This window comes from Aspergillus pseudotamarii, assembly GCF_009193445.1.
Source record: "Aspergillus pseudotamarii strain CBS 117625 unplaced genomic scaffold BDV38scaffold_52, whole genome shotgun sequence".
Lineage (NCBI taxonomy): Eukaryota > Fungi > Ascomycota > Eurotiomycetes > Eurotiales > Aspergillaceae > Aspergillus > Aspergillus pseudotamarii.
The window spans coordinates 189020-201266 of NW_022475066.1; the positions used below are offsets into that span (position 1 = coordinate 189020).

At 46.0% G+C, this 12247-nt stretch overlaps 4 protein-coding genes across 4 annotated transcripts; 1 reads left to right on the plus strand and 3 right to left on the minus strand.

Annotated features, from left to right (window-relative positions):
* Nucleotides 1-537: 537 nt before the first annotated feature.
* Nucleotides 538-947, minus strand: BDV38DRAFT_254802 (uncharacterized protein). The gene has a single exon (XM_032055363.1). It carries the CDS (start codon nucleotides 805-807, stop codon nucleotides 616-618), a length of 192 nt encoding a protein of 63 aa, XP_031910667.1. The 5' UTR covers nucleotides 808-947; the 3' UTR covers nucleotides 538-615.
* An 808-nt stretch (nucleotides 948-1755) lies between these two features.
* BDV38DRAFT_285720 (SLC26/SulP family anion transporter) lies at nucleotides 1756-4412 on the plus strand (the record flags this gene model as incomplete). Its single annotated transcript, XM_032060543.1, has 3 exons — nucleotides 1756-2056; nucleotides 2121-2266; nucleotides 2328-4412. 3 exons carry the CDS (start codon nucleotides 1756-1758, stop codon nucleotides 4410-4412), a joined length of 2532 nt encoding a protein of 843 aa, XP_031910668.1.
* Nucleotides 4413-6151: 1739 nt separating this feature from the next.
* BDV38DRAFT_273463 (uncharacterized protein) lies at nucleotides 6152-8930 on the minus strand (the record flags this gene model as incomplete). The annotated part of the gene is made up of 7 exons (XM_032057682.1): nucleotides 6152-6745; nucleotides 6800-7103; nucleotides 7148-7717; nucleotides 7776-7933; nucleotides 8027-8329; nucleotides 8382-8570; nucleotides 8610-8930. 7 exons carry the CDS (start codon nucleotides 8928-8930, stop codon nucleotides 6152-6154), a joined length of 2439 nt encoding a protein of 812 aa, XP_031910669.1.
* A 2187-nt stretch (nucleotides 8931-11117) lies between these two features.
* BDV38DRAFT_285724 (uncharacterized protein) lies at nucleotides 11118-12029 on the minus strand (the record flags this gene model as incomplete). The annotated part of the gene is made up of 1 exon (XM_032060544.1): nucleotides 11118-12029. The coding sequence occupies one exon, from the start codon at nucleotides 12027-12029 to the stop codon at nucleotides 11118-11120; it is 912 nt and encodes a 303-aa protein (XP_031910670.1).
* Between the last annotated feature and the right edge of the window lie 218 nt (nucleotides 12030-12247).

Here is a 12247-nt window from a genome sequence, read left to right on the forward strand (position 1 = left end):
TATGTAACGGAGCTTTTTAGTCGAGGCGACAGAAAATATTTGGTTAACACCCGGGAGTTGTTTAAGCATCGTCGTCAGTAATTTACGTATTTGCCGCACTAGATTGATGACAAGTCTCCAAGGAAGACTAGCAAGAAGTCAAAAATAAAATAAAATAAGAATAAAAAAATACAGAAAGTGTGTGGTTAGGGTCAAGAAAAAGGTCAGGGTATGGAAAAGAAAAAGAAATTTCATGGAAGCCAATACTTACTCGAATCAGACTCATTCCACACGTGGACCGGTCGGGCTTTCACCATCAAAGTGAACGATGGCGTGTTCTGCCGCGATTCCTATTGGGCTGGAGACCGGCGGTGGAGCGACGTAAGAGGCGGATGATGTCGCGGGCAGCTCTCCATTGGTTGCATATTCCTCGTCCGTCCTCTGCAGCTCAATCATTAAAGGTGGGCGGTCACTCTTGGCAATATAACATTTGTTGCTCGCTGCGGCACTTTACACATACTACACACTTTACGCCTGGGGTAAATTCAAAAAATGGTCTGAGAATCTGAGCAGATATTCTGGAGAGACTGTTTCTAGAGATGAGATGAGACATTAGATGCCGATTGGCTTTGCCATTCAGATACTGATCATCCATGGATGGTAACCATGAGCGGAACCAATGCTCCACGGCTCGGCGTCATCTCTCGCTTCCAGGCCCTCGTCACCCAGTCCACCTAAACGGCTCTTACGCCAGCACTCTCCGACAAGCTTGATACACCTCCCCCGTTGAGTTGCGTCTGCTGAGGACTTTTGCCCTTGGCGATCCATAGTGGATCATATGCCCCATCACTGCGCGTTGGTGCTCATGCTCGTTCCCAATGGCAATCTATTCTCTCGTTCATTCGGTACAAATCCTTGGGATTAATTTTATTTTATTTTTATTTTATTTTTCTTACTACATAACAGTTCTTGTTAAAACCGCTTCTCCGCTGAGTTTCTTGAACGGGGATAGTACTTATCAATCCCCCCGTTTTGATCATCTCCTTTGATAGATTCCATATTGTTCCTTACCGTTTGGCAGATATCCACACGCACATCTCTTCCCAGTTTCTCCCCCCTTCCCATCAGTTGCCTGACTTATCTAAAGTAGTCGATCACTCGAGAATTCATTTACTTAACTGAACTTTCCTCCCCGTATTGCCTTTTTTGTTGCCTCTTCCTGATTATCTTTCTTTTTCCGGTGGACGTGCAGTTTCCTACGCCACCGAAACGCTTGCTGGCCCTCCCACGCCTCTGATATTCCCATTTTTTCTTTTTCCTTTCCTCGTATTGGGATTTAGATTAAATTTAATCTCTCTATTTGATTTAAGCAACTGCAGGACTAGTGGGATTTTTAAAGTGTTGTTGTGGGCAAGCGAACATTTCGACTTCCCTGCTCCTGATCACGACATCGCTCTTGGCTCTCCCGTCATCCTACCTTAAATTTATCCACTCTGCCGCATTTTCCTCGATGCTCAATTCTCCATAGGTTCTGGTTATGGACCTTGTTTGAGCACTGCTTTACATCAGCATCTCTTATCAAGCATCTTCTGTTCTCTTCTTTTCTTCCTTCCACCACCATCCGACTTTCCCGAAGTCACCCTATCCCTGTTGGACCTTATACTTCCCTTCCACACCAAAGAACCACTGGGTGAGATATAGTGGTGGTATACTTTGGGCCAATCCCGCCCCCCAAACCCTACATCAACTCCTGAGACCGTTTCTCCCATCAGGACCATGTCGGGCGATCTCAAAACGAAAGTTGGTCACGGTGTGGCCAAGGCCTTGGGGATCAAGGTCCCCTATCGTGATCCTCTGGGAGCCCATGCTGATCCAGTCACACGAGGCGAGTCGATGTTCTCTGTTGGAACACTTGACACATACTCCTATCTCGAGCCCGAACCCACTTCCGCTGAATGGTTGAAGGAGATCACCCCTTCCGGGCAAGATGTAGCCCGTTATTTCTACAACCTTTTCCCTTTCCTCTCGTGGATTACGAGGTACAATTTGCAATGGTTTCTGGGAGATATGATTGCCGGTAAGAGCCTTTCGTTTTTGCTTGATATGGTCTATAATTGGACAGCATACTCATTGAAATGCAGGCATCACGGTCGGTGCCGTGGTGGTTCCACAGGGAATGGCCTACGCTAAACTGGCAAACCTACCTGTGGAGTTTGGTCTCTATTCCTCCTTCATGGGTGTTCTCATCTATTGGTTTTTCGCCACTTCAAAGGATATCACCATTGGTGTAAGTCATTCTTCGTCCATGTCAGCATGTATCTTGCTGATATAGTATCTTCGCTGTACAGCCAGTGGCTGTCATGTCTACCCTTACAGGTACGATAGTTGCCGAGGCGCAAAAGAAGATCCCAGATGTCGAAACGCATGTAATCGCATCCTGTTTGGCTGTCATTGCTGGAGCCGTCGTTTGCGCTATGGGCCTGCTTCGACTGGGATTCATCGTAGATTTCATTCCTCTGCCGGCAATTTCAGCTTTCATGACGGGCTCCGCCATCAATATCTGCTCCGGCCAGGTCAAAGACATGCTTGGAGAGACGGCCGACTTTTCGACGAAAGATGCCACTTATATGGTCATCATCAACACCCTCAAGTATCTTCCCTCCGCAAAAATCGATGCCGCCATGGGTGTCAGTGCTTTGGCTATGCTGTACATTATCCGGTCGGGTTGTAACTATGGCGCGAAGAAGTTCCCCCGTCATGCCAAGGTTTGGTTCTTCGCTTCGACTTTGCGGACAGTGTTTGTGATCTTGTTCTATACGATGATCAGTGCCGCTGTGAATCTGCACCGGCGGGATCATCCGCGATTCAAGCTCCTAGGTAATGTGCCTCGTGGTTTTCAACATGCCGCTGTCCCTCAGGTAAATGCGAGGATCATCAAGACTTTTGCTAGCGAGCTTCCTGCTGCGATTATTGTCCTGCTTATCGAACACATCGCGATCTCGAAATCCTTCGGCCGTGTCAACAACTACACAATCGATCCCTCTCAGGAGCTGGTTGCTATTGGTGTGTCGAACTTGCTTGGACCGTTCCTTGGTGGTTACCCAGCGACTGGATCGTTCTCCCGAACCGCAATCAAATCGAAAGCTGGTGTCCGCACTCCCCTCGCCGGTGTGATTACTGCGATTGTTGTCCTCCTCGCCATCTACGCTCTGCCCGCTGTCTTCTTCTACATCCCGAAAGCCTCCCTTTCTGGTGTCATTATTCATGCGGTCGGTGACCTCATCACCCCACCAAACACCGTTTACCAGTTCTGGCGCGTGTCCCCTCTTGATGCGATCATTTTCTTTATCGGTGTTATCGTTACCGTCTTCACCACGATTGAGATCGGCATCTACTGTACCGTTTGTGTGTCTGTTGCCATTCTGCTGTTCCGCGTCGCCAAGGCCCGCGGTCAATTCTTAGGAAGAGTCACTATCCATTCGGTGATTGGTGACCATCTGTTACAGGATGATGGGAAATATGGGTCTGCCAACTCCCCTAGTGACACCAGCGATGATAAAAACGGATTAAGCCGGTCTATCTTTTTGCCTATCAACCACACGGACGGGTCAAACCCCGATATCGAGGTGCAGCAACCTTACCCTGGTATCTTCATCTACCGATTCTCTGAAGGATTCAACTACCCCAATGCCAATCACTACACCGATTATTTGGTCCAGACAATCTTCAGGCATACACGCCGCACAAATCCGTTCTCTTACGGTAAACCGGGCGATCGACCATGGAACAACCCAGGCCCTCGCAAGGGCAAGCCTGAAGAAGACCGGTCGCATTTGCCCATACTGCAGGCCGTCATCCTTGACTTCTCGTCCGTCAATAACGTTGATGTGACCTCGGTCCAAAACCTCATCGATGTCCGCAACCAACTCGACCTCTACGCTTCCCCCAAGACTGTGCAGTGGCACTTTGCTCATATTAACAACCGCTGGACTAAACGAGCCCTTGCAGCAGCTGGTTTCGGCTTCCCATCTCCAGACTCGGGTGACGGATTCCACAGATGGAAACCAATTTTCAGCGTGGCTGAGATCGAAGGTAGTGCCTCTGCCGCAGCTCATGCAGAGATGGTGAACAACGAACACGTCCAGCATAACATCAAGAGCGAAGACCTCGAGCATGGCCTCAAGCACGATTCTGAGACCACCGAGCGTGAGACACACGGTATCGAAGAATCGTCCGATGCTAGTAGCACTCAGGATGACAAATTGCAACGGGACCTGAAGGATAGCAAGGCTTACCGCAGTCGTCGCAGGGTCGCTATGGTGCAGGGCCTTAACCGGCCATTCTTCCACATCGACCTGACTAGTGCACTGCAGAGCGCCTTGGCCAACGCGGGCGAGGACCCGGATCCTAACATGAATGTCCTTGATGCATAGTCGGGTTTGCTTATTTTTTTCCTGCCACATATGATACTCCCTGGTCGGAGTCCACTTTTATACCGCCCGGAGAAGGGCCTTGACTTCTGTTATATAATGTTTGTTTCAAGCGAGTCCACCTACTCTATTTTGCTTTTGATTTAAGCTGGTTGGAATCGTTTATAGGCACCTACATATACCCCTGACATCTGGTTTTGTGTATATATCTAGATTATTATTGATGCACATATACATCCATACAAGTGCAGTTTTCAAAGCTTTTGGTCCTTGCCTTCAAAACTAGCTCTAACTTTCAGTACATGTGGCTAAGACAAGGTGTGACAAGAAACCTGGCCTCTCCATCAAATAAGCATCTAATTCTGCTTTCGATGCGTTGTTATCCAAAATGTTTGCAAGCTTGTCTCGAAGAACATTTCATACCAGTAAAGACAATAACATACAATAACTTAACACCTACCCGTCTCACCGCCGACCCCCATTTCAGTGGGGGGTCGGCTACAGCTCAACGTCATTTTTTTGATATTTCAATATTTCAATTATTTTTGAAGCTATTCACACCACATAAAAAAAATGCAATCTATATATAAAGCTGAGGAAGGGCTTATTCAAAAGGCTCTACACGCGTACAAAAAAAATCGCGTAGAAAAACAGGTTAATATCACGATTCACCAAATTGGCGTTTGGAGTATGGTGTTTCGGATTTCCTATTCACGCCTTTATTATCGAATAGCTGGCCGAGCCAGTAAAAGTACTAGGAAATCTAGTAATTAAGACCTTGATCCGGCTCAGTACAGTGCTTTAATTGATTATATAAATCGATTTGATAATCTAGGTGCTCCTTTAGGTGCCAGTACTATTAGAAAGGCCGCGGATATAATTTTAGAACGGGATTATACTGAATCACTGATTCTTCTACTGAACTATCAAACGTTTTAAAAAACTGGCTGTATAGATTTATTAAGCAGACAGAATATTATATAAAAGGAAAACGCTGTATTATTGATATAGATTATAAGAAAGTCAAGAAAGGAGCTGTAGCCTGTAGATATATAGTAGTAGAACTACTTTCAGCTTTAACTTGTGATATATACTATCTAATTCAATCTCAAGATCTAAATACCAGGTTAAAATAGATGGTCTAGTATATATAGAGAATATACGGTATTATATTAAGGCTAAAAATACGGCCGATATTAAGGCTCGTTGGTATTCTATAACGACAAAGTAATATAAGAAAACAGTGCCTTTATAAAGTAGCTTAGTAAGAAACTTAATAGTACTCCAACACCGGTTTTATTAAACCAGAAAAATAGAGTATCTGAATATCTCTTTACTATAGATATACAGGGGGATCCTTGTATAGCTTTATTTATATAGAAATAACAATTTTATGGTGTTTTAATTGAGTTAAATTAAAAAAATGACGTTGAGCTGGGAATACCGTTGAGCTGTAGAATGGAGGGCGGTGAGACGGGTAGACCCACAGCTATTCCCCAGTGACTTCCTAGCCCTAGCCAGAGCGACAGGGCTACTACTACCCCTGACCCTGTTTACTGGAAGATCGGCTGCGCACTCGCCAGTGGTGAGATCTAAGCATGTCCAGCATCTTCTGAAGTTCAACGCCAGTTCATCCTAATATAAAAAGACGAAGCATCCCAGAACTCCCCTTTTACGAAGCGATTAGAAAATCAAACTTAACCAGTGTGTGAACAGCAGAAAGAATTCTCACCAACAAAGATTCAGTAGCTTGTTCGACTTTTAGCCTCCTGACGGATAGTATTCGCTTCATCATACTTGCCCTGGCTTTCAAGGACCGAGGCAAGATGATCGGCACTGAGAAGCGTGTAAGGATGGTCTAGGCCTAAAATTTTCTTATGAGCCCTGAGTGCACGTCGGTACATTCCCTCTGCTTCTTTATAATTGCCCTGGCTTTCAAGGACTGAGCCAAGGTTATTAACACTGATAAGCGTGTCAGGATGGTCCAGACCTAGTACTTTCTCTAAGCCTGCAAGACCATGTCGATGTATCGCCTCTGCTTCTTGATACTTTCCTTGAAAGTATAAATACCGACCGGCGTTATTTCCAATTGTTGCCCACATCAGCGATCCGTGACTATCTGTAGGAAGTTTATCCCTGGGTCGGGACATGACTTTCCTCTTGAGACGTTGATGCCACCTGACCTTCGTATTTCGGTTCACTATGCTTGAAATGTTGTTTTCTGTGGCTTGGCGCATTATTTCCTTAGCATGCGGTTGTAAGTTCCGACATTCTGGCCATGTGTCGAAATCTCCTGATGGAAAAGCAGCCGCGATTATTTCTGCAGACTTTTCACTCTATAACTCCAACTGGTTGTTGGACTTTAATCAGTTCCTGATTGAGATCTGCACAAGACGGTGAATCTCAAAGGAGTGCTGCTGGATTCCGCTTTCCTTAATGAGTGAATGGCTGATCAGTGGATGGATTGCATCCTCCAATTGCAGTTGAGTCATGTTCTGTTGTAATAAGTATTCGGGGATTCCCTGCCGGTCAAACATGCTCATCAAAGCAAGTAGATCAGACGACATAGGGCTAGAGGCTTGTATCTGCTGGAAGGATATCTGCCAAGTTGCTGTAACCACATGCTGGGAACTGTAGTCACGCCTGGAATCTTGAATAGCCATACTGCCAAGTAGCGTAGCCAAGTTTGCTTCACTCGTAGCATTTTGAGATATGCCCCCACTGTGATCCTTGGGGACTTTTCTTGGATATATGAGCCAGCTTGAATTATCGCAAGAGGTATATATTCCAGGTCTTGGAGCAGCCTTCGAGCATCGATCAATGACTGCTCATCAAGAGTAACCTTTGTTTGTAGAAGGTCCAAAGCACTGGCTCCATCCATCACGTCAATAGGAATAATGTTGTCATGTATACCGAGAAGATTCCGGGCTGCTGTTGAATTCCGGGATGTAATAATAACCGACCCAGTTGCCGTCTGAGGGATAGAAGTGATAAGGGGCGCCCTTACGCTTGCATTGGGCGAGTTTGGTTTCATTCCCACCTCGATCTCCTGCGTGAAAAGATCCTCATTATCCGCGTTATCTAGAATCATCAGCCACTGCCCATTGGTATTATCAGAGAGCCAATGAGGCACTATCTTGAAAATATCCACAGTAGGATCATCCCGTCCTGGAAGGTCAAGCTCGTTTGCAAGGTCCCTGTACGCCTGTTCATAGCGTGCTGCGTTCCCAGCATAAACCCAAAATACGGACAGCTCTGGGTTACGTTCTCGTGCTATGTAAGCGTATTCAATCGCAATCTGAGACTTCCTTTCTCTTGTTCAGATCAAGCACTCCAATCGAGAAAAGAGACTGCATGTTGACATACCCTATTCCACCTATACCCACCAAGGCAACCCTAAGGTGATTGCGTAACGCGGTTGATTGGAATTTGTTATGCATTTCAGCCATGATAGCTTCACGGCCGAAAAATTTATCATCTCTCTGAAATGGAACTGTGAAGAATCTTTTGGCACCTATCGAAGACTTAGACCATGTACCATTGTCCCCCTAGCAATAATGGGAATACTGACCTGTTGGCTTGTCGGCGATTTTCCCAACAACAGGTGACTACCTCACTTCAAGTGGAGGCATAACCGATAGCAGCTCTTTCGTGTATGCCGCTGCAACACCCGCAGCATATGGCTGCCATGCCTTGCTTTTGTGAGAGTCAGAGTAATCACAGATGCCCCATATCACAAGACAAGGAAATTCATTCATCAGCCCTGCTGCCTCCATCTCAAAACAAAGTACTCCACTTAGATATGCGCTTACTCGATCTCGTTCGGCAGCGTCTCTCATCACTTGATTACCAGACGCGATAGTTCCATAATGGATTTCAGGGCCCAGTTGATCACGCACCGGTCTTCTCAGTATTCTCTCCTTAACACAGCCTTCACATGTAGTGCTGGCTATAGTGAGATTCAAACAGGACATCGGGCCCTGCATGATCTCGAGTAAATGTTGGGAGGTGAGCAAGTTCCAGAATATACTCGGAAAGTTGACTTTCCCCGCGCATATGCTTAGCCTTCAGGTGTGAAACAGCAATCTGGAGGATCTTGGCTGGTGCATTAAGAAATCCCGTTCTCTTAAAACCACCTGGAGTGGTCTTTCCAAAGTCGTACTAGACTACCCCAGCATGGTCATTTTCCAGCCTGCTAACCACCACATCTCCAAGTCGAATATCAGGCTTCGTCGATGGAACCTCTCCGCCGATACCGACCATGAGCCTGAATCGGATGGATGGGAAGGCTGACTGCATTCGAGTTGCAGCTGCAGCCGCTGGGTTTGTTCCCATCTGACCTTCTGGTATACAAACAATGACGATATTGTGTCCACCGATGCGGCCCAGGGTATATATGATGTCGTCGCCACCGGTTACTAAGTCGCCATGCTTCTCATCGAGCATTTCCTGGGCAGCTGCGAGTTTGACGCAGCCCACCGTGTAGTCGTCATGACAAAGGTCGTGGCATCGCCCAGCCATTTAGGTCAGTCGGTATCGCAGAGTTGTCTATTGACGAGAGATAAGTTAGTACAGTACAAACCACAAGTGACAGCCTGATAAACAAACCCCTCTTTCAGGTGACTTGACCCAAATAGTAGTAAGATTAGTTGGCGACATGCCACCAATCAGAAACTTACCCCAGGATAACTAAATATACTCAAAATGTCCACGACTGGATTGCTTGGGCCTTAGGCCAAAAGTGACATCTCATATTTAGTGAGCCCAATATAACAAGGTTTTTAGAATTATACTCTATAACAACAATCCATAGGCTCTCTCTTCTTCCCTGTTCAACAGAATTTTACGTGTTACGAAGAAGTACTCCCAATTATATATTGTCTGTAGTTCCAGCAACAGATATCAAGGCTGCTCTAGTGATGAAATGAATTTTAGCTGGCCCTCCCGTGAGAGCTCTCGCGTCTTTACCGAATATACTTCATCTCCGCCAACGGACCTGGACTTTCTGTTAGAAAGGAAGAGAGAGAGAGAGAGAGAGAGAGAGAGAGAGAGAGAGAGAGAGAGAGAATGTTTCGCTTCCGCAGCGTTCATTGAAGTGCCATATAATAGTGGCAGGTGGACGGACAGTAGTCGGCTTCACAGTATCTCCACTACTTTTCCAACTCCGTTTCACCTTTAACTCTTAAGACCTCATTCTTTTCATGCACCAACGATAACACTGGTACTCTTTTGCAAATCAAGTCTATAGCTAGTAAAACTTGATTATCTGGTATTATAGGTGGTAGGGAACTTTTAGTTATTTCCTATTTCTTAGTAAACTCGTTCTTTTCGCGTCGAGTCAAGGTGCCTGGTGCGGTGGAGGAGATTGAGAGGGGCGTCACTCACTTAACAACATAGTAGATGATTAAATTGATCCTTAAGTAAGGGATTTAGTAAAAGCCAACTGCTGAAAAATTGCTCCTCTTCCAAATCCCTAACATCCAAACACCCTGGCCCCCGCCCATGGACAACACCTATCACTGTAGTATCTTATCTGCCGTAGAAGTTTCTGCTCTATAACTAGGTTCTGATACCGGTTGACTGAACTATATATATGTATTAACCAAAGTCCTCAGACCAGACTATGTGTAATATACGTATATTGTACCGTCCTCAGTTCGGTGAACGCGGCGGAGGTCCGGCTGTACTCGGTTCAGGTCGGGATCCCTGAGCTGATCCTTGTGAAGATCAAGGATTATGTAGAAGAATCCCCGTGTCGCTATTTGAGGAGTTTGGAGATATAAGTGATGGATATTTTGGCCAAATTCATTGACTGGACACCCTGAAAAGGCTAGATATGCTTTGATAGTATTATCAACATCTTCTGAAGTCCAAGAGTTGAAGTCCTTTGCACGGAGTCGTAAGATGACACGTTTCGGATGACGATGAAGAAGTTCGTCAGTAGGCACAGCACTTGGTGCTGAATCTCCAGTGTTCTCCGCCATAGTAGTAGTTGCTTTTTGTGGCAAATGTGTAGGAAATGGAGAGAAGCTTGAAGGTAGCTGGGGGGAGGGATTCATATACATCTCTATGAAATAGTGACTGCCACTTAACGTAGCTTAGGAAAATTTGACCTTTTCACACCACCACAATGATGATATTACAGAGTACTAAGGCAGTTCAAATTCGGCAGTAAGCAATCACCAATTATCCCTATACACATGTACTTTGCTCACTTTACACTCTCGAGACAATTGAACGACAGCTGTTGCTTCACTTCAGGTGGTCACCTCTTGTTGATTATAAGATTGGAAAAGTTCCACGCCACTGTGTAAAACAGTTACCCCAAGCAATTCTTTGCAAACTTCCAGTTGAAGGACTGGCCGTGTTGTTATTGACTTCTGGGTATAAACCCCTATACATGGCATTATCAACTTGAGTCTACGGGCTCTACTCTAAGATACAAACAACAAGGCAAATAGAACTAGCAAAGACCGCAAGAGATTTAGTCTTCCTTCAGGGCAAAAATAATTATTATACACCCGAGCTCGTCTTAGCTTCGCCAAAGGCTACTAGACTCCAACACCACGGTGAGGTGCGAGCTCATCGCTGGAGACCTGATCGATGCGACACAGGCACCCGGATTACAAATCAACGGGATGTTAGGGATAAGAGGTTTGTTTCTCAAAGATCTCCACGCGATGGGACAAACATGGGTCTTTCAGTGGGCTACAGAAGTAGCAGGGCGATGATGATTCGAGCAAAATGCTCCATATGACTTGCCACCTGGATCCTCCAGGGGCCGTATCTGCGCATGCAGGCAAATCCGGCATGCACGATACTCCCGGGGCCTCCATTGAGATAACGTAACCATTCCTGGTCGTAGTCAAAGACCGAAATATAAACATCGGTCCCATTCTTCGACACAAGAACTCGCTTATCATTTCCTGGTCCGCCGGGGTGCTCCCTCACCCATGCCACCATCTGTGCCACCTCTTGCATATCAACGGCTGGGGAATGCTTCGCCCGCCGCATTCGTTTACACTCGATGAGTGCCAGAATCCGACGACTGAAGGTATCCTCCAGTTGGCCATCGGTATATGCAACGAACTGTCTTTTGCGTCGTTGTGTACTAAAGTCTGCCGTCAGCTTGATTCTATCAGCCGTCCATTGGCGACCAGACTGAGGAACCAGATCCGCGATAGCTTGTAAAAAGGTAACGAAGGCAGCGTTTACACTGGCTTCGCTCCGAACAGACCCGTAATGTGCCGCGTCATGAATTACTTGCTGTTGCTGGATAGCTGGAACCCTGAACAGTCTGTCGTGTCCTCCCCAAGGTGCATCCCAGACCGGCTGCGACTGCCTGGTGGTGACATCTGAGATATAATCTCTGAACGCCGGATCACTCAGGTACTGATTGGCTTGCTGTATCAGATTTTCTATGCCAAGGGTCTGGTAGCTGACCTGGTTTCGGGGAACAATGGGGGGCAGGATGGTCCTAAGAAGAAGAAAATGCTTATAGCTGATTTGAGATGCGGAATACAGTTTCGTACTCATTCGCAGGGATTGGTTCTTCACCTTGTGTCTCCCAGCGTACTGTTTCCACTCTCCTTTAGTTTGGGGCAGGAGGTCATTAGCCATCCTGATAATGAAGAAGAAGAATATTTCTCGAAAAGTCAAGATCGAATAAGGGTGCGACGATGTCTGGTACTAGGATGAAGAAAGCAAACAAGATAGGAGGACTCAACATTTCAAGAACCAAAGATAGGAGATGCATCTTGTGTTAGTCCCTCAGGCTGGGGAGGCCACAATCAGTGAATAAATGACCTTGTTTTTTTTTTTTTTTTTTTTTTTGTTTT

Excerpts from the sequence above, each read along its gene's own strand:
- BDV38DRAFT_254802 (XM_032055363.1), bottom strand. The coding sequence starts at position 807 with ATGGATCGCCAAGGGCAAAAGTCCTCAGCAGACGCAACTCAACGGGGG.